This window comes from Tupaia chinensis, unplaced genomic scaffold, assembly GCF_000334495.1.
Source record: "Tupaia chinensis unplaced genomic scaffold, TupChi_1.0 Scaffold000081_1, whole genome shotgun sequence".
Taxonomy (NCBI): domain Eukaryota; kingdom Metazoa; phylum Chordata; class Mammalia; order Scandentia; family Tupaiidae; genus Tupaia; species Tupaia belangeri.
The window spans coordinates 7,507,682-7,530,190 of NW_006159542.1; the positions used below are offsets into that span (position 1 = coordinate 7,507,682).

At 42.0% G+C, this 22,509-nt stretch overlaps 1 protein-coding gene across 1 annotated transcript in view; it reads left to right on the top strand.

The window, feature by feature from the left end:
* PAPPA (pappalysin 1) overlaps nt 1-22,509 on the top strand; it is a 280,168-nt gene that overhangs the window by 205,726 nt on the left and 51,933 nt on the right. Inside the window, exons 16-17 of the mRNA XM_006142815.3 lie at nt 14,237-14,405; nt 16,669-16,852. Coding sequence (XP_006142877.1) covers nt 14,237-14,405; nt 16,669-16,852 — 353 coding nt within the window. The remainder of the gene's footprint in view (nt 1-14,236; nt 14,406-16,668; nt 16,853-22,509) is intronic.

The following is a 22,509-nucleotide window of genomic DNA, read 5'->3' on the forward strand; positions in this document are numbered from 1 at the left end:
CGTCACACGGCCGCCCCCGCCCCCCCCCCCCCCGTGTCTTCTCCATTTCAGGCGTATTTCTCTCAGCCCATGGTTGCTGCAGCTGTCATTGTCCACCTGGTGACGGATGGGACATATTATGGGGACCAAAAGCAGGAAACCATCAGTGTACAACTGCTTGATACCAAAGATCAGAGCCACGATCTAGGTGAGCGTGTTCTCTTGGGCTTGGCTCACTCTTAGAACCTGGTTCCATATCTGCCCTGTAGTTAGTTGTGAGAGTCAGCTTAGAATGAACTTTTCCTTTCCTTTTCCTCTTTCTTGATCCTTCTCTGTTTGGTGTTTGGTTACCTTCAAATCAAAGTATCCTTTTTGTATCCAGAAAATCCTAGATCTGGCAGATTTAGGGATAAGGGGCCAATGTTAACACTTTCCCTTCAAGAGTTCCTTTTGTCAGAAACCTTAAATTTCAGATGTTCTATATGATCCTCAAAAGAGGAAACCAAGCAAGAGCCATTTTCCCATTGCACATGTCCACACCTGAGACTCAAAGAGATCCAAGGACACACTGCAAATCAGGGTGGAATAGCCAGGTTTTCAGAATAAAGTCCACTGCTCTTTACCCTTTAGCCAGAGGAGTCCATGAAAATCCCCCAAGTGGTGACTGTGTCTCCAGCATAATCTCCAGAGAAGATTCCTGTGAGTGTAGGAATAAGAACATTTTTGAAGGACCAGCAGATAGCATAATACGTCACTGGATTCCCATGTAGTTGACCATAGTTTGAGACCCAGACCCAGCAGCTTAAAACTCATGCTGAGTGTGCATGTGTATATGCATGCCCAAAATCTTGAGAGGAGAATGGAGGAGAGGGATTGCAGCATGGCCATCCCACCTAGGGAGGGTGTGTGATTTCCTGCTTTCTGTCTCTCTGTCTCTCCAGCAAGTGCATGCACTCTATAGTAAAAATATCTCCCTCTAAAAAAAAAAAAATTAGAACATTTTTGATCAGCTTCATGAGTGGGAAGGCAGGGGCACAGTGAGAATTGAGAAGCTGCCCTGAGTGTGGGGTCAAATGAGAAGACAAAGGCTAGTGTAGCCACTTGTGCCACCCCTCTGCATACCCATGTGTGTCATGATACAGAGGAAAAGGCTGACTCTAGAGCTGACAGCCGAAGTCTGAATCCTGTCCCTGCAACTCCCTTGTCTTGAGGACAGGAACAATTTTCTGGACCTCTTAGTGCCTCACTCAGAGCTTTGCCTTCCTCATATGTACAGTGGGGACAGTAATGCCCATTTAGCAGTCAGAGTGAGATGTACTGGGGACCTTCATGACCAGTGCATGTCTAGCTCAAGACTTTACTAAGAAATACCTGTTGGCACTAAGAAATTCCTGTTCCACCTTCCTATTTCCAATCTGCCCTAGAGAGCTTTGGGCAGCATCCTGTGTGTTTGGAATTCTGGACCAGCCCTTGAAGCCTGGACTTCAAAGCTGTGCCCATGCCATTCCACAGAGAGCTTATTTCAAAGACACTTAAGAAACAAGCAGGCAAGAAGGTCATTTCAGCATCAGATAGAAGCCAAGGAAGCAGAGATGGTTTTCTTGCTTTCTTTTTATGTTTGTTTAGTTAGTTAGTTAGTTTTAAAGGCAAGAAGGAAGTAATAAGAAAGGAAGAAACCCCCTATGGAGTTACCCAGATTGCTGGGAAATTTCCCTAAGTGAGAAGCAAATATTTTCATAGTTGTCTTGACATTGCAAAGGGCTCTGAGGAGGGTTTTTCAGCAGAGGTGGGGAAGTCTAGTCCTATAGATGTTTCTTAGACCCTGCCACTGATGCCTGAGGCTTCCACATTTCCCTTTCCCTCCTGACTGTGTGCACCTGTCTGCAGCAGGAGGCTTGGCAACTCTGAGAGTAGAACCAAAGACTCCTGCTGGACTTGGAGCTTTATCTTCCACAAGGTAGAACTTCCCCACCATAGCGAGCCTGCAAGGATATGGTAGGATCATATCATTTTTTAGGTATGGAAATGGAGTTTTAGGGACTTGCCAGAGTGCTATCATTAGGAAGTGACTAAATCTGCAGTTAAGCCAATATCTACCCAACTAGTTTCCAATTTGCCAACTCCATCCTTCTACATCATTCCTTTTTCTCTTCTCCTTGAGGCAAGATTGGATTCTACTTGGACTTTATGTCTCCACTGTTCTATGTTCCTCTAGAAAGCCACCTACTGCCTGTGACTGCTTCCTTCTCTGCAGACTAGGCATCAAAGTCCTCAACTCACAGGGCTGCTCCCACGTTCATAGATAACCTGTAAGCGTGGGATTTTTACCCTGGGACAGACCTATTGCTATGAATTATTTTCACCACTTTTATGACAGATCAGACAGGCAGCCTGAAAACTAGCAACTCAGACCATCAAGCCCTAAGGCAATGTGGGAGGGAAGTGAGGCCCCAGTGTTGCTTGGCTGAGTGGTGGCCCGTGGGGGAGGGAGAGGGGCTGTGGGCGCTAGGTGAAGGGAAAGCTTAGGGGGCAGGGTAGCAGGGAAGCAGGGGGATTGGAAAGATTTGGAACCAAGGGAAAAAAGGCAGACAAAGAAACTTTCAATCAAACTCAAAATCCCCACCGGCCGCCCAATGGTGCTTTTGTGCAGTGACATGAAAGGGTCTGGGGGCTTCGGGAAGGGCCCGTTGGGGAGGGCGTGACTGGCCTTGAGTAATGAGCCTGGCCCCTCGGCCCCTCTGTCTCCCCTGACAGGCCTCCATGTCCTGAGCTGCAGGAACAATCCCCTGATTATCCCTGTGGTCCATGACCTCAGCCAGCCCTTCTACCACAGCCAGGCGGTACGTGTGAGCTTCAGTTCGCCCCTGGTCGCCATCTCGGGGGTGGCCCTCCGCTCCTTCGACAACTTTGACCCCGTCACCCTGAGCAGCTGCCAGAGGGGAGAGACCTACAGCCCTGCCGAGCAGAGGTAAGGGATGCTGGGCCCACTCGCTGTGGGCCATTTGTAGTCAAGTGGAGACAGTGCAATTCTGAGGTTGGGGAATCATTTGTGTTGCTGTAAAAGGTCTTTGTGTTTCTTCTTTCTTCATCGTCTGGTCTCTGGCTGGCTCTGCCTTTGAGCTTGAGGGGCCCACAAATCTCTGAAATCCTAGGGCAAGTGAGGGAAGCAGGGATTTGTGGTGGAAAGACAACCTCTCTCACCTGTCTTGCAGCTGCAGAGTGGACAATAACTTGCAGAGTGATCCTGGAAACATCAGTTTCCCTCTCTGAGTCTCAGTGTCCTCATCTGAATAAAGAAAGAGCAGGCAGATTAGCTCTCATGCAGCTCTGAAACACTGGAAAATTGTGCTTTCCAAGTTGCACAGGCAGGAGTCATTACCCTTCTAAATTTAGGGGGCTGGTATTTGTTTCGCTCTCAATTCACTGTGAATGATGGGTGAAATCTCTATGTCATAAGCAAGTTTAGGCCCTGAAATCCCTTTAGTGACCTAGAAGTTGGTTTCACTGCATAGTATCACTTCATTAATGACATCTATTAATGCACCTACTTTGGAGTTGGACAGGGATCATGTTTCCTGGAAAGAATATAAGCTTGAGTAATACTCTTACTGGAGTTGGACTCTCCACATTAACATTCCTTGAGTGTGTGTCCTTGGGCATGTCACTTCAGTTTTCAGGGTCTCAGTTTTCTATTTTGGAACAAGTGGATAATAATATCTACCCCACAGGGTAATTTGAGGGTTAAGTATTTCACTGTAGATAAAAGTGCTCTGCAAATTGTTAAGCACTGTGAAAAGACAACTTAGTGATGGTGGTGACACTTCTCTGCACAGAATTCTGAATAAAGTTCTTAAAGCTAGATCTGGAAGGAGCCTCAGAGGGTATCCAGTATGTGCAACATGTCCAAACATCTGTTATATCTAGGATTCTAGGGTCCAGAAAGGGAAGACCTGGTCTAGAACTGGTCCATAGTTATACTGCATCTCTAAAGTTTACTGGGATCCAGAAAGAAAAAGAAATGGTTGTCATTTTGGTCGGCTCCCTGTGATGGGCCATTCAGCCTTATTCTGTACACCTGGGGGCAAGGAGAGCAAGAGGAGGGAGGTGGAGGACAGCAGGCTTTTTCACACCCCTGCCATTGCAGAAGGCACAAAATGTGGTTGCAAAATCAACATTGTTTTGCACCCAGTGTCTTTAGCTTCTGTTGTGCAAAGTCTGTTGCAATCATTTGGAGACAAGAATTTCTTAAATATCACTCATTGCCATATTTTACTCTAAGAAGGCTTTTTTATCCCTGGGTTTTCAGATTCTATAAAAATAAGTTAATTCTCAAAACCCAGGAAGCCAATGTCATGGAAAATACAAATTTATCAGCCCTTTCCTAGAATGCTTTTCCATCCTTAACTGGCCATCAGACTCCACAAACTGACCCAAGCCAGCTCAGACGTCTTTGAGTTTCTAATTAATAGTGGCTCTGCTCTAAGTAAAGAATAAAAAGGTTGAAACCTCCAAAATAAATGAATCAATGTGTATTGGTTGGGTTACTTGACTGTGGAGAAACATTGAACTGGAGTAACGTTTTACCCTGTGTCTGGCTTGTATGACTGTAGGCCAGTTGTTCCTCCTCCTCTGGCTGCAGTTTCTCATCTCTAAAAGAATGAGGATGGGTTTCATGTTCTCTGTGGCTCTTGCCAATTCTAATGGTCTATAATTCCCAAGAGCTAAGAGTGGTAGGAGGGGAGATAACAAACATCTGTTGAGCACCTGATAGGAGTATTATCTTATTTCACTATCACACCTGTCCTGAGAGGTATGGCTCACAGAAATAGGGTGAGGGACTCAAGGACATTCAGGCAGGAAGAGGGAAAAACCTGCTTTGTCTGTTCGTGAAAGTCATGCTCTGCCTATGGGAACAAGGTACATCCAGGAGAAAAGAGGAATTTTCATGACTGGCATTACCTCAGTGACACTTAAGAAAGGGACAGAAATGCAGCCCTGAGGGCTCTGGCTGGGTTGTCTCTGAGCTTGCACCAGGCTATAACAGGCTGAATCTGAGGACTGAGGCTGCAGGACTGAGGATTCCTCCTGAAGGCCCTGGTGGGGAAAGGGCAACAACAACTTCTTGGGAGCAGAAGAGGCATTTACTCAAATAGGCAGGACTCTGCAAACATGCAAATGCACTAAGACAAAGAGGAAAGGACAGAAAATAAGCAACCAAAAGAAGCCATGAGATATTTTTCTTTATTCTCAAAATTGCCAAGGTAAATAACATCACTTTTTAAGGTACAAATTTTAGTGAGTTGTAGTAGAAACAACCCACTTTACTCTCAACTGTTCCCAGGTAGTGAAAGGTACTATTTTTCTCCTCCACTTCCCACCTTCTACCGTCACCTTTCCTCCTCCACTACCTCCAACTCTCCCTCTCCTTCACCCCATCTATTCTTTTTCTTTTTCTTGCTATCTCCCCCCTTCCCCTGTCCCTCGTCTCCCACCCCTTCTCTCCTCCTCACTTTTCTTCTCTTCTCCTGAGAGTGGAATGATCTGCACTGCTCTTCCATGGGAAAAGCAGCACAATAGCAAAATCAATTCAGGCAATGTTTTCTGACCTAGATTCAGGGTCTCCAGTTCCCCATGCAGTACTTGGTATAAATTCAGAGGCCCAAGAAAACAGGATCAGATTTCAATGAGAGGTCCAGTTGTGGAATTCTAGCCAAATCCTAATTCTACACTGTGCTAGAGAAAGGGGAAAAGGTTAACTTACAGCGGTGGTGGGGGTGGGAAGGTTAAGAGGCTTCTTCAATTAGAAACACTACAGTCATGATGTTGAGGTCCTAGTCTCTCTCTCTTTCTCCATGTGTCTGTCTGTCTGTCTCTCTCTCTCACACACACATATACATATCACATCGACCACTTTCATGGTTCTAAAGTTTATTATAAAATCCTTGAGCCATGTATATAGACAATTACTTCCTTCCCTCTTTTCTTCCTCCCTTGTTCCCAACTTGTTTCCTTCTTTCTTTCCTTTCTTTCTTCCTTGTTTCATTTCTTCTTTGTATCCCTTTAATTTATATCTATATCTATATCTATATCTATATATCTATATATATATATTTTTTTCCCCTCCACTTCAAACTTTCCCCTTTTCTACATGCTAACCCATCCAGAGATAGGCTGTTCTGGAACACAGCTAACTTTCAGAAGTCCAGCCTTGGAGGTTCATAAGTTTTTCACATGGCTAGATTAACTTTTGCCAGCCAGAATGCTTAGACTATGGTTTGTGATAAGTGACCACAGGCTAGAGCTAAGTGTTCCTAGAGTCTGCACACCGATGGGACCCCATATATAGAACAACCCACTAGGTGACTCTATAGGAGTGCATATATAGAATTAAGAACCCATAATGAAACTGCTTATGGCCAGAGACCACAGTTCTCAGATTGCTACCCACATCCTCATCTAACTTTCCAAACCCACAAAGGGACCAATGCTTCATTAGCACATTGGTTGGAATCAACAATCTAGGAGATATACCAGCAGATGGAACTGCTGTGTCTAAGTGTATGTGTGTCTTTAACTGTCTTGGATACTACCTGACTAAGCCCTAATCAATGATTTATCAGAATTCCTGTTGCTTCATATTCTTACCAATACTTTGGGTTATCAAAGACTTTTTCCACTCCATAGGGCTCTGAAATAATATATCTTGGTTGTTTTATCCTCATAAAACCATGACACCTGAAAGGTGAGAGGGCTCTCAAACATTGCCCAGTTCTGCATTCTTATTTGAGTATGGGAAACCTAAGGTCCAAGCAAGGGAAGTGAATTGCCTGAAGTTAGGAGCAGAAACAACATTTGAAACTAGTTCTCAGGGATTCAGTTTTCTTTCCTCTTCATGAGAAATTTCAAGACTAGATCGTTTCATAGGCTAGATTAGGCCATGATTACAGGGTTTTTTTTACCCTTATTAGTTATCTTCTTAATTTGTTGCCAACATTTATGTATTAGGAGAGTTCACATTAAAAAATGAAATTCTTGGGCTAGAAGGTGGCATGGTGGTTAAGTCCTGGATTCCCACATGACAAACCACAGCTCAAGTCCCAGACCTGGCAGCTAGAAAATCACACTGGGCATGTGTGTGTGCATGCCCCAAGTCCTGAGAGGATGGAGGAAAAGTGATTGCAGTGTGGCCATCTCCACTGGGGGATGATTTCTCACTTTCTCTCTCTTTGGCAAGTGGATGTGCCTTATGGCCAAAACCTAAAACAAAAATGAAAACAAAACAAAACAAAACAAAAAATTCCTGGCACTGTTTAAAGAAATCAGAAGTCTTCATACCACATCACAACACTGGCTCCTAGAATCCAGGATAAAAGAACCTTTTAGAATCTCTTCTCCCAGCAGCCTTATTTCTAGACAGAAAAATGAAATCCTGTTATATTGGGTCATCAAAAAAGTCATAATGCATTTTGCATAGAAAAACATAGAAAAATACATCAAGAATTATTTTCCAGATTATGTACTAAATTATGAGGCTATAATGGTAAGCAAAGCAGACTTCTCTCATAAAGCTAACCATCTTGTATAACAAGAAGACAATATATACATTATAGTTAGCATTATGTCAGAAATGAATATGGCAATGTAACAGAAGACAGGAGTCAGGGCCACTAAAGGAGACTGGAAAGATTTATAAAAGGAAGTATCATTTCATCAAAGACAAGAAAGGGTGATATTGAGTGAGCAGCTGTGGTCCTTGTGTTATAAAATTATTATAGGCAGAGGGAATAGATTGCATCTAGAACCTGTGAGTAATGAAACAGTTTATTTTTTAAAAAAATGAAGACAGAGCTTTGCAGTTGTATCATAGTAGTAAGGAGGAGAAATCAAAGGAGGCTGAGAGCCACAGATCAGCCAGATGGTTCCCAGCTTCAAAAGTGAAGTTTAGATTTATTGAGAAGGTGTTAGGGAGCTTTTGACATGCTTCAGGCAAAAGCCTAATGTGATCCAATTTGTGTACTCAAAAGGTCATTCTGGTTACTTTGTGTACTAAAACAATCATTGTAATTGCTATGTGGAGTTAGGATTAGAAGTGTGAAAGTTGGGATATCAATCAATTGTGCATTGTCCTAGTATTGGTTTGTCAGAAAAGTCATAATGCATTTTGCATAGAAAAACATAGAAAAATACATCAAGACTCTTCTGATGACCCCATAATATCTTACTCGGTCTCACTTCCCAAATAATTCTGAAGAGTTGATGCTAAGAACAGGTTTCCTTCATATACCAGTGTAGAGTATGCTATCATTTTTGTTGTTCCCATCTGAACAACCCTGAATGATTTATAAACAACATACTTGCTATTATCTTTGCTTCCCCATGGCATAATTGCAGCTAAGTAGTAAACACAGGAGTTAAGCCATGAGTCTAGGGACAGAACCAGGGGAGGAGCCCTCACCTTACCTTCTGGGTTTACCTTGGTTTGAGTACTATTATACATCTGTAATACATGACTAGAATCCATTTCAATTTACAATAAGGGTAGCTGTTGGGCGATTGGCTGTTGGTTACAGGTAGTTCTACCTCTATATAGAACTTGATCTGTAAGTAAATACATTGAAAATATATGAGAGAAGAAAAGAAAAGTGTTGAATTCTCTAACTAGCTCTGTAACCAGAGAACCTTTGCTCAGTGTGAGGATTTAATAGATAAAATCACCCATGTTTCTTCCTCCATCTGTCCAATCAATCACCTTCCTCCCATCAGAGAAGTGTTTTAATATTTTCCCTTCTTTGTTATTTTTCTCTACCACCCGTCACTGGTATTAAATTCTTTCCCCATTTATAATTTTTTGATTTTTTTTTATGAAGCAGAGCCTTTTGTTTTGTTTTGATTTCATTGTTTTGATTTTTGCTTTTGTGTTTCAGAAGTGACAGAGCTATATCAGGGAGTCATTTGGGAGGGTCAATTGGGGTAATGTTTATCATTTTTGGACAGTGTGTTCACACAACCTTTTCCAATCAACAGGATAGCAAAGAAAAGAGCAGGGACTTAGAGGACAGACTGATCTTTATTGGAATTCTGTCTATGCTGAATGCTCTTGGGCAAACAATTTGAAAGTCTCAGTCCTAGAATCCTGTATTTGAAGATAAGAATAAGATCACCACCTCAAGGAGTTACCTTGTAGATACAAATAAGGTGATGTAGGCAAAAAACACTATATCAAACCAATGCCTCACACTTCTTCCACATTTTTTAAGCCTACAAGCCAGGTGGAGAAAGACGTGCTGAAAAATCAGCAATAGATGTGTGCTTTGGAAGACATTAATCCTACAAAATGTCCCATGAAGAAAGGTTATCAAACTTTAGAAAATCATGTGGACTTCAGCCCCTTCTGGAAAATCCTCAGTGTATATCAGAGTATTCAACATTCTAAGAAGTCCTGCAATGCCACTCAGACTCATCTGACCATAGAACCTCTTAGTCAGACTAGAAAATATTTTCCTATCCTAAAAGAAAGAGAAAGAATAGTGATATCGCCCTTCCATGGTGCTTTATAGTTCCCAAAGCATTTCTCTTACATGATCTTTCTGTTCTATAAACATGTCTAGCTCTGTCCTGTCCTGGACCTTTGGAGCTACTTGTCACTCTGCCTGAGACTCCTTCTGCCCAAACTTCATGGCTTATCCCTTCATTTCATCCCAATTTAGATGTCCCTTCTTCATGATCTTTTCATACTATGTCCTATTTCCCTTTATATTTTTCACCTTATTTTAATGCCTGTACTACATATATCACTCTCTCAAATGGTGTCATTTGTTACATTTCTTTGACACGTGTCCTTCCCCCCTCAAACACTCAGGATGACAGGCACCTTATTTGTCCCTTCCTTCACTGCATCCTTGATGTTTGGAAGTATCAGGTATTCAATAAGTCCCATAGTCAAGATCTGCTGAATAGATAAATGAGTGGCTGAGATTTTTATCTTGTTGACAATACTGAAAGAGAGATAATTTTATTACTTCCACTTTACAATTGAATAAACTGAGGCTCAAGGTGTTATGTAAATTTCTAAGGTTGAATAATTAGTAAATGGAAGACCTGGGACTTGAACCCAAATTTCTCTGATCGATAAACCCTGTGCCTTTTCCTTGCTAGGAAATGAAGTGTTTTCATTAATTTTCCTATGAAGAACTCCAATGAGCACAGAACAGTGGAATAAGGCATTATTTTTATCTTATTTTCTCCACAGCCCAGAGAAGAAATTCATCTTTCTGTCTGGGTACTCATTAGATGGGAACCTCAGTGCCATCTGGGAATGTAGAATGAGGATGTCCAAACTACAAGGCATAGGTTAGAAGAACAGCTTGGGGAGCTGGTAGCATACAGAGTAGATCTATTTAAATTGGAACTAGGTGGCTCTTTCGCCCTGTGCTTACACAGTGTGAATAGATGCATTGTTTGGTATCAAAGTCCTTTAGTTGACTCCATAGCTATAACCCCTTCTAGGTCTCCACATGGTGTAATGTTGGAATGGTCAGGAGGAAGAAGAGAGGTGGAAAATCAGGATATCTCAACAAGTGTTACTTAATGTCAGTTGCCTATGTTTCATAAGGACATGGCGGATTATGCAAAGTCCACATCAGTGAGGGTCTGAGACTACATAAAATGTTTGCCAACTGTTGAGCATTTTTCAAAGTAAGTTTGTTTATAGTAGGTCTTGAAAACTTTTAGCTCTTCCATCTCCTCAACTTTGTTTTTTCATTATAATTTTGAATAGGGAGTAGGGTGTGGGGATGAACAACCAAATCCCAGTAAAATTCTCAGTGAGATATTCTGAAAATGGCACCAAGATATTATTGGAAAATTCTAAAGTTTACTTGGCTAAATTTCTCTGTGTCACTTAGATCAAAACAGTAACATTAAAATCATGAGGTTTCGAATGCAAATCTAACCATGTGTACATACTTTGAGCCAGGTGTGTTTGGGTAGACATAGTCAGAGAGGCAAACATCAGAGACAACTTGCCTGAGAAATCTTCAGTGTTAGGTATTAACCAAAAGCTTAAGAGCACTTTAAGCATACAAGGCACTGCCATGTTGTTTTTTGCTATTTAGAAACCATCTGTGTTGAAAGACATTTTTATTCTCAATGCAAAGCACACCAAGGAGAAACAGGTATTATCTCTTCCCTCAAGGACATTCGACTCCAGGAACATGGGATGAGGCTCACAGCAAGGACTGGAATCACATATCTGGATGGGAATTTAACTAAGTAACTTAATCTCGCTGATCCCTCATTTACTCATTTGCGAAATGAATAACACTTAGCTCATAGAGTTGTTGTGAGGAAGAAGTGACTCATGTATGTAAGCAATCAGTGAATAGTAACTAATATTACTGAGTGTCTCTGTAACTATAATGCAAGAGGGAAGATCATCCAAGTGTGAGTGTTTTATGTTGTTTCTGTTTACATCCTTCTTTTTGCATGCATTCTCATTCATGCTGGGCACCCTGGACCTGTTTTTTTAAAATATTTTATTTAACTTTATTCATCATCAATATTATTACTTTTTAATAATTTGACATGAGAGAGAGGGAAAGTGAGAAAGCAAGCTGCCAGGTCCAGGACTCGAACAATAATCGGCCATGTGCAAGTCCAACACCCCAACTACCACACCACTTGCTGGCCCTAGGACCTTTGTTTTTAATACATCAAGCATGAGGCAACAGCCTCATGAAGGCGGAACGTCTGTGAAGGGGCCCACTTGGGGACACAAAGGAAAGCTTCCTGTCCCTTCCTTCACTGCATCCTTGATGTTTGGAAGTATCAGGTATTCAATAAGTCCCATAGTCAAGATCTGCTGAATAGATAAATGAGTGGCTGAGATTTTTATCTTGTTGACAATACTGAAAGAGAGATAATTTTATTACTTCCACTTTACAATTGAATAAACTGAGGCTCAAGGTGTTATGTAAATTTCTAAGGTTGAATAATTAGTAAATGGAAGACCTGGGACTTGAACCCAAATTTCTCTGATCGATAAACCCTGTGCCTTTTCCTTGCTAGGAAATGAAGTGTTTTCATTAATTTTCCTATGAAGAACTCCAATGAGCACAGAACAGTGGAATAAGGCATTATTTTTATCTTATTTTCTCCACAGCCCAGAGAAGAAATTCATCTTTCTGTCTGGGTACTCATTAGATGGGAACCTCAGTGCCATCTGGGAATGTAGAATGAGGATGTCCAAACTACAAGGCATAGGTTAGAAGAACAGCTTGGGGAGCTGGTAGCATACAGAGTAGATCTATTTAAATTGGAACTAGGTGGCTCTTTCGCCCTGTGCTTACACAGTGTGAATAGATGCATTGTTTGGTATCAAAGTCCTTTAGTTGACTCCATAGCTATAACCCCTTCTAGGTCTCCACATGGTGTAATGTTGGAATGGTCAGGAGGAAGAAGAGAGGTGGAAAATCAGGATATCTCAACAAGTGTTACTTAATGTCAGTTGCCTATGTTTCATAAGGACATGGCGGATTATGCAAAGTCCACATCAGTGAGGGTCTGAGACTACATAAAATGTTTGCCAACTGTTGAGCATTTTTCAAAGTAAGTTTGTTTATAGTAGGTCTTGAAAACTTTTAGCTCTTCCATCTCCTCAACTTTGTTTTTTCATTATAATTTTGAATAGGGAGTAGGGTGTGGGGATGAACAACCAAATCCCAGTAAAATTCTCAGTGAGATATTCTGAAAATGGCACCAAGATATTATTGGAAAATTCTAAAGTTTACTTGGCTAAATTTCTCTGTGTCACTTAGATCAAAACAGTAACATTAAAATCATGAGGTTTCGAATGCAAATCTAACCATGTGTACATACTTTGAGCCAGGTGTGTTTGGGTAGACATAGTCAGAGAGGCAAACATCAGAGACAACTTGCCTGAGAAATCTTCAGTGTTAGGTATTAACCAAAAGCTTAAGAGCACTTTAAGCATACAAGGCACTGCCATGTTGTTTTTTGCTATTTAGAAACCATCTGTGTTGAAAGACATTTTTATTCTCAATGCAAAGCACACCAAGGAGAAACAGGTATTATCTCTTCCCTCAAGGACATTCGACTCCAGGAACATGGGATGAGGCTCACAGCAAGGACTGGAATCACATATCTGGATGGGAATTTAACTAAGTAACTTAATCTCGCTGATCTCTCATTTACTCATTTGCGAAATGAATAACACTTAGCTCATAGAGTTGTTGTGAGGAAGAAGTGACTCATGTATGTAAGCAATCAGTGAATAGTAACTAATATTACTGAGTGTCTCTGTAACTATAATGCAAGAGGGAAGATCATCCAAGTGTGAGTGTTTTATGTTGTTTCTGTTTACATCCTTCTTTTTGCATGCATTCTCATTCATGCTGGGCACCCTGGACCTGTTTTTTTAAAATATTTTATTTAACTTTATTCATCATCAATATTATTACTTTTTAATAATTTGACATGAGAGAGAGGGAAAGTGAGAAAGCAAGCTGCCAGGTCCAGGACTCGAACAATAATCGGCCATGTGCAAGTCCAACACCCCAACTACCACACCACTTGCTGGCCCTAGGACCTTTGTTTTTAATACATCAAGCATGAGGCAACAGCCTCATGAAGGCGGAACGTCTGTGAAGGGGCCCACTTGGGGACACAAAGGAAAGCTTCCTGTAGAAATTCACATGTAGCTCAGACTTAAAGAATGAGAATATGTAAGTCACAGTTTATAAAATACTGCTATATTCATCTCCTCAATTGAGTCTCCTGGCTCCATGAGGTTGGCCAAACTTGAGAGCATATCAAAGCTCAGGTGGGTAATATGTCTTGCCCAAAGTCACACAGTTTCTAGATAATAGAGCATAGATGTGTTTATAATGCTAGCTACCACTTCTTGAGTGCTTAGTATGTGGAGGAGTTCTGATATGTGATTTTCCTTAATTAACTGATTTTATTCTCCATGAAGACTCTTAGAGGATCTACAAGCAATGCCTTCATGGGGGTAAAGTTTGAATTCTGATTTCTCTGTCTCAGTAACTGGTGTCCCAGTGATAACTTTTAACCACTGCTTCAAGTGTCCTCTTTGTCCCAACCAGCACCCTTTTCTCTCCTCAATCTCAGGCTCCTCATGAAATTTTGGAGAGGGTGGCTCTTGGTCTTTATTTTCCCATGGGAGTTCAATTGTCCTGTGAGAAAACTCCCTCTTACCCTCTTGTTCTTCCCTCTCCAGCTGTGTGCACTTTGCATGTGAGGCCATGGACTGCCCAGAGCTGGCTGTGGAGAACGCTTCTCTCAATTGCTCCAGCAGCGACCGCTACCATGGCGCTCAGTGTACTGTGAGCTGCCAGACAGGTTATGTTCTCCAGATACAGCGGGATGATGAGCTCATCAAGAGCCAGGTGTGTACAAGTCCTGAACTAAGTACTGCAGAGGGCACTTAGCAAGTGCTCTAGCAGCTTAGGAAGGGCTGACCCTATGTTGCATATATCCTCTTCTGAATCCTTGGCATTTAAAACAGTGCTACCACACAGTAAGTGCTCAGTGATGAACAAATCAGTTACTCAATCAAGCAGTCAACCTTGACTCTCTGAAAGAAGGGCTTCTGTGCGGACTGATGTTCTACACAACATGCACCAGTTTCCTTGTTCAGGCTGCAAATCTGTATTAACATGAGCTGAACGTTTAGGAATGAAACTGTTAGTCAAAAGTGTACCACAACTGAATGGGCTACTTTAGGATGAGGTGAGCCCTGTGTTCTGAAGTGTTCATTCGTGTACTCATTCATTGCAAATCATCAGTTTATTATAAATCAGACCCTGTGCAAGGTGCTAGAAAAAAAGAGAAGTCACTAGGACAGATTTAGTTCCTCCTCAGAAGGACCTTAATGAATAGTGGGGTGTAGGGGTACATAATAAATGACTAATAACCTTCTAATGTGGTAAACATTGTAAAAGGAAGAGTAGAGTACTGTAAAGCATAGGAAAGTACCTGGAAAAAGTGACATAAACCCTGAGAACTGGATATATAGGCAAAGGGCTGTGTTAGGGAGAAGAAAGAAACATGGACTCTGGGCACAAGAAGAATAGGAGGTGGGAGGTAAAAAATTAACTTGTCAAAGGTGGAGAGATTTTCTTTCTCTAAACTCACCCAAGCTATGAGGCTAGAAGGTCAATCTGGGTCCACAGGTTCAGAGCCCTGCCAGCTTAGTCAGGAGGTTTGGGCTTGTGTTTAGGGCAACAAGGAGCTGTTGATGGAAGTGATATGGTCAGATCACGATTGACAAAGGATCTTCTGGCTGGTCATATGGGTGTGCTTTGGAGTCCAACAGGAGGACTGGCAGCAGGAAGATCCCTCAAAAGAGAATTTGAAGACAATAGTGAGTGGTTTTGGATGGTGTGGCAGACTACTTCTCCAGCTGGATCACACTGTGGGGTCTCAGGTGGGACCTGGAAGAGTGAGGCACGTTGCCATCTAAGGGCCCTTCCAGCCGTGGGATTGGAAGAGTCCAGAGTTCTGCCATTAGATGCAGCTTTCTCCAGGGTCTGGCCAGTAGACTGGCTTTGTACAACAAGCACACAGAGCACATTCCTTGTTGTTGGGCTTGCCTGTTTGTACAGAGCTTCTGTGCTTGCTCACCTTAGACACTTTTGTGTGTCAGCCATGACAGGTCTGAACTCCTATGGAAACAATTAGGATGTTTTGGCAGAGGGAAATCTGTTCCCTTTGATGTGTGTTTAAATGGAGGAAAGTGTCCTTTGCTTTTAAAATCCCAAATCAACTTTTGGCATTCCTAATCCCCTAGGATTTGGTGGTTTCCTCCTTGAGTGGAAGGCTCCTGCCTGCCAATGACTGTCCTCTCTTTGACTGTATAGTCTGGCCTTACCCTTCCACCTTTGAAGCCCTTCCATCTTCTAGTTCAGAAGACATCATCTCTGTCAGCCCTCTCGTTATCCCCTGCTTTATTCCTTCTCCATGTCTTTCTCTTTTAACTATTGAATCATCCGGTCTCAGAGTAGAGAGTGGTGCTCAGAGCAATCCTTGGATTCAATCCATTCATTTTGCCACTGGGATAACTCAAATAAGAAAAGAGATTTGCCTATGGTCTCATGACAGGGAAGACAAACATCCAGGTCTCCTCTATCCTAGGTAATGTCTATTGTGTGCCAAACACCACACTTGGCCCATGGTAGCCTTCTGCAGAACCAAGAAAAAAATACAAAAGTTAATATCAGTTGTCCTACCTTGGCACCATGTTTCAGAGTCTGTTTGGTGAAAGAAGTCATCATGCTCATGAAATCTCTGGATCTCAAAACTCTCCTCAATAAAATGGCAGTTATGTTCTGGGAGACTGTAAACATAGCAGATAAAAGCATCACCTTTCAGTTCAAATCCTGCTTATCTTCTTTCCAGCTGGGTAACTTGGGGCTGATCATGTAGAGTCTCTGAGCCTCAGTTTCTGCATCTTTAAATAGGAAATGAAATGGAAAATGAAATGTTTCCTTTTTACAGCTGTTGGGATTATTGCAAGTGAGCTAAGATTGAACACTGAGCATGGGTCTTTTAGTGCCCAGACAAGACCCTTAACTGTTGCTTGGAGAGGATATTTCTCCACATCTGGGGCCTGGTCTGTTGGCCCTCACTGTATCTGTCTCTGCCTTTCAGACGGGACCCAGTATCACAGTGACCTGCACAGAGGGAAAGTGGAACAAGCAGGTGACATGTGAGCCAGTGGACTGTGGAGTCCCAGATCACCATCATGTCCACGCCGCCTCCTTCTCCTGCCTCGAGGGCACCACCTTTGGCAGCAAATGTTCCTTCCAGTGTCGTCACCCTGCACAACTTAAAGGTAACCTGGACCCTTTGCCTCAACTTGGACCCCCTTTGTGGGATACCTAGAGGCTGCTTCTGGGCCCTCTTCAGTCTCAAACACCAAGAATTGGGTGAAGTTTATTTCTCCTCCTGATTTCTTGACCACCATGCCACCTGTTGACCTCTTCTCCTCCTGATTTCTTATTATCATTTGCATTTATGTAAACTGCCTTGCTGTGAAGCTAAGAAAATTGTTGAACAAGTAAGACAGTGAAACCCCCTTCAAGAACTTTGAAATCTTACAAAAAGTGAAAAGGAAGTGGGAGGGAGGGTGAGACAGAAAGAAAAGAGTTATAGTTGAAACTGATGCAACTATTGATTGTTCACTCTGTATGATTAGGGCCCAGAGGGTCTTAAAAAGTAAGATTATTATTATTATTTCACAAAGGAAGAAACCAAACCTCAGAGACTTAAAAGAACTTGCCTAAAGCTGCATTATTAGCAATGGGGACCACATTGGAGCCCAGGTCTGTCTCAACACCAATCAATTACTACTTCTTAAGGTTTGGCTAAGGAGAGAGGAGCAGGTGTGGGCCAGCAGGATCTTACATCCTCTTGGGCTGGGCGCTAGCAGTATTGAGGTAAATAAGAGATAGTTTGGTATACTAAAGAAGATGCCAAATTTTGGAAATGAATGAGAGGCTGGCCTGAGTATTTAGAAGTCAAGACTGGGATGGTTCTTAGGACTCATCGGGAATAACTGGATTATGGGATATATTGAGAAACTGAAGTCCAGCAAGACAAGTAAAGGAATTTTATAAAATCACAGAGCAATTAGCAACAATTTCAGGATAAACACTCCTGGGTTTAAATGAGTATTGGATTGTGACATTATATTTGATTTTCGGAGATGCCAGGACCCTCTTCTTCCTTTGGTTTATCAGAGGAAACATTGCTCTTTTATCAAATAATATCTCATTTGAGCCCAGGGTTCTGCCTTTGAATACATTATTCCATAGGGTATGCATGAATGGGTTATAGTGGTGTCTGGAGCTGGGGAAGAAGGTCTGTGGATTTCCTTAAACTTGGATGTGACATTGTGCATACCTGAGTTTCAGGCTTTTTTTTTTTTTTTTTTTTTTGAGAGGTTTTCACTATAGGGCGTGTGCGCTCACCAGACAGATGGAGAGAGACATAGAAACAGAAAGCGAGAAATCACCTCCCAGGGGTGATGGTCACGCCACAATCCCTTCTCCTCCATTCTCCTCTCAGGATCTTGGGCACGTGCACTCACGCGCGCAGCGTGAGTTTTAACCCACCGGGTCCGGGACGCGAACCGCAGTCGACTACCTGGGAGTCCAGCAACATAGCCATTACGCTAACTGCTGGTTCCCAGTTTCAGGCATTTTGATGATTGGAGTGGTTCAGTAGTTTACATAGTTATCAAGGGGATATATGACTCTAAAAGATTAGAACATCCATATGGACTTCAGCCCCTCAAGATCCTTTCCGTACTGTGGGCAGTGAGCCTAGGACCTAGCACTAGTGAGACTCAATAGAAGGTCTGACTAACTGCAAGGCTGGATGAATTGATAAAAAGGAAGTAACACCATAAGCAGCATTTCTTTTAAGAAATGAGGGAAATACCCCAAAATCTCACTGAACTACTCCAAAAGAAAGACAAGAAGCATTTCTGGGACGTTCTGCTCATTTTTGACCCAAGAAGATTTAAATAGAAAAGTCATAGATATTTCATCTGAGCTACTGTGAAGATTTAGATCAAAGAGAGAAGAGACCAGTGGAAATGATAAACCTTCCAACTTTCAGGTCATCTAAACCCATCTCGTGGCCCCATTTGCCCAGATATGGATGTATTAATAACTCTAGAGGAGGAAATCATACTTCTCTTAATCAGAGGCCCTTGGGATAGGGAGCTGTATAAATTAGCATTGATTATTAAACCCTCACAGTGGCTGATAATAATCGTTAATCGAAGTGATACAGACCCTTACACCATTGCTTCTCTGCTGCTATGGTTTTGGGGGAAGGAGGTGGTGAACCTGCTGTGGAGATGAGGTCTTAGGAGGGTCATTATTTGGGTAGTTGTTGATCTCAGTTTTGCTCTTCCCTTGAAAATACAGGGACATATCTTTATAGTTGCGATATTGACTCACTAGTACCAATTGCCATTTCTTGCACTTTGGGTGTCAGGATCATCCAGTGCTCAAATTCTTGTCCTGAGGCTCCTGTTTAGGTTTGCTGGAAGCAAGGATTGGGTGAAGGTCTTGTTACCTCTCTCTTGAGCTTGTCAATGCCATCCCATTTGCCTTCCCTCTCAAGCTAAGGGGTAAAGAGATGATCTAAACAATGTTTTCCTCCTTCTTGGTTTGCTTCTCTTTCCTCTCTTCCACCCTTTGTTTTTCCTTCCTTTTTAATTTTTTTTTTTTAAAGATTTTTTCATAGGGTGCATGCGCTTCCTGGAGAGACAGAGAGAGGAAAAGTGAGAAATCACCTCCCGGGGGTATGGCCATGCTATAGTCCCTTCTTCTCCATTTTCCACTCAGGATTTTGAACACAAATGCACATGCACCCAAAATGAATTTCAAGTTGCCACATTGGCCATGTGGGATTTTAGCACCTTAACCACCATGCCACCTGCTGGTCCCCGTTTTTCCTTTCTTTCCAGCATGGTTTTTTTTTTTTTTTTTTTTTTTTAGAGGTTTTTTTCTTTTGTGTGTGCGGCTAGAAATCACCCTCCAGGGGGGATGGTCACGCCACAATCCCTTCTCCTCCATTCTCCTCTTGGGATCTTGGGCACACACGCATACGCACCCGGTGTGAGTTCTGAGCCACCGGATCTGGGATGCGAACTGCGGTCAACTACGTGGGAGTCCAATGACATAGCCATTATGCTAACTGCTGGTTTCCCCAGCACGGTTTTAGCAAAAGTGCAATAACTTTAGAATCAGAAAGACCTGCCTCTGCCCTTAACCAACCAAGACCTTAGATGAGTAATTCCACACCTATAAACATCAATATTCTCATTTACTAAAATAGGCTCTTGTGGACCCAGGTTAAAGAGTTAGGATGAGAATTAAAAACGATGGTGTGTATAAAATGCCAGAGCTAAAGAAAATGCTTTAGTGAATTCTCATTTTCTTCTCATAAAGATCTGGACAGTAGCTTCTCTCTCAGCCCCTGTCCTCTGTCCTGTGGAGTCCTTGGTGCTAGGAACTGTGGAAACATGGCCCATCCTCTATGTTCCTCCCAGGCCATGAGGCTGGAGTCTGCAGAAGAGCAATTACCCCTTAGGACAATCAGTTTAGTCCCCAGGAATCTAGCGTAACACAAGTAGCACCACAAATACATTTACCCCTTACATTCAGCTAAAGTGATTTTGAGTATCTGAACTTTCATATTACTTTCAACCCCTCTTCAAGATTCATGCAAAATATCCTGAAAACTTACAACTTTAAAGTTCCTTCTGCCAGGATTCTTGTCAAATGAGGACTGTAGGCACAGGCAGAGCCTACAAAAATACATAAGGAGAAGCAGCCTTTCAAATTCAAAGAAGAAAACCTCAGAATTCGAAATCATAAATGTTTAATTAAATGACTTAAAAATACAACATTCCTTACATCACCTAGTCAATCCTAATTCAACTCAACTATGTTGGGTGAATTTAATATTTACTGTGGAATGAAGCTTCTAGAATAAGCATGCCCCATCCTACAAAGGTCTTTGAACAGGCCTGCTTTCTGTGTCTAGCTCTTGTCATTGCCTTTTCCATTTCAGCTTTGCCTCTTTTGCCTCAAATTTCAAACTCAGGCTACACACAAGTTTCCATACCCATCATCATTGAACATCTTCCAGTTTCTCAAGCTTTCCTGAAGCAGGAGACAAGAGTGGTGGGCATGGATATTGCCCTTATCCTATGGTTACCAGCATTTGACCTTGTCCTGGAGAAATAGTCCAGCTTACTTCCATTTGCGTTCTGCAGTCCCTTCTTGTCCAGCAAGTATCAACATTCCAGAGTCTTTTCCTTCCTCTTCTTAGGTTCTCTATCAACTAGCCTTTAAAATGCAACTGGATAAAGAAAATTTGGAAGCAAGAGACACCATACTGGATAATGGGAAATGGAAAGGAATGGTGAAATCTTACTGTGTGGCTAGTCCTTGATTTCTGGATAGGAATCAATTCCTCTACTAGTCTAAACTCCTAGGTGCATAAGATTGCCTCTGAATGGTAGTTCTTTCTTGGCCATATTCATGTTCCATAGTGGGAATGGAGAGATTAATTAGGAATCAGACAGATCTGAACTGAGCTCCAACTCTGGTTTGAACCACAATTAATTTGACCCTCACAGAGTCTCAGCTTTCTCACCTACAAAATGGGGTTAATGATGAATTGGGTTACCAGGGGAATAAAGGAGATGGTTCCAATAATTTTTCATGAGCTTAATTATAGAGAGCTATTCATGGAATTATTTTCAGACATTTAGAAGAAAAATTGGGTACAAACTATAACCTGACTCACCTAGGTTGAAGTTATGAGAGCCCAATTTTACTGAACAATTGACATACTTTTAGAGATGCCAAGCTCTGATCCAATGTGTTCTTTAATTCCTTGGGATTCCAAAAGCCTAGAATTGTGCTTTTAGAACAAAAATTAGTAGCTGATCACATACTACTCTCCTGCCTGAACTTCTTCCTTATTTTCTCTGGCCCCAGTGCTAGGTGAGATTCTGGTGTACTGCTTTTGGGAAAACAACCAACCTGAAATCCTTCCTGCTCATTAACTGCCCTACCTGGCCCTCTCTTCTAATTGTACCCCTTGTCTTTCTTAATCTATTTCCTTTGTTGTTGTTGTTGTTTAATCTCCTTCTTTTGTCACTTCTAGTAGGATATATCCCTTACCGAGAGCAATGAAAGTGGATGCATTTGCAATCCCAGTAGTAGTATCCTTGGGCAAATTTAGCCTCTTGAGTGCTTGCTTTTTCAGATTCCAGTCCAACTAGATGCATTTTTGTTTTCTCTAAACAGTACAGTAGTCCATATTCTTTCACATTCTAAAATGGTACAGCTGAACAAGAAACTCTCTCTTGGGCAAGTTGGCTTTGACTTAGAGCCAGACAGATTAGGTGATTTTCAAGGTCACAAGCAGATTTATAATACTTTGCATCCAGCAAATGGATATCAAGAGCCTACTATGTGCTTGGCAGAAGGTTAGGCTCTGGGCATAAAGAATGGACAGGATATAGCTCCTCATAAGATCCAGGGAGTGCCAACATGTGTCAAATGCTGAGAAAACCAGACTAGAAGTCTAGCATTTCCTTCTTTGGGTTCCACTGTATGTTAATTTTAATCTTGAAGACATTCCTGAAGAGACTGGTCTTCTGGGTAATCTTTTAAATGAAATAATAAAAATAATCTTTTCTTTTGACACTGGTATTAAGTTCATAATTATATTAATACTCATTAAAGATTGATATTTTCTTTTTTCTTTTTTTTTGGAGAGGTTTTTGCTATAGGGCATGTGCACCTGCCAGACAGACAGACAGAGGCAGAGAGACAGAAAGGAAGAAATCACCCCCCAAGGGGGATGGTCACACCGCAATCCCTTCTCCTCCATTCTCCTCTTGGGATCTTGGGCATGCACGCACATGTGCCCAGCGTGAGTTTTAGGCCACCGGGT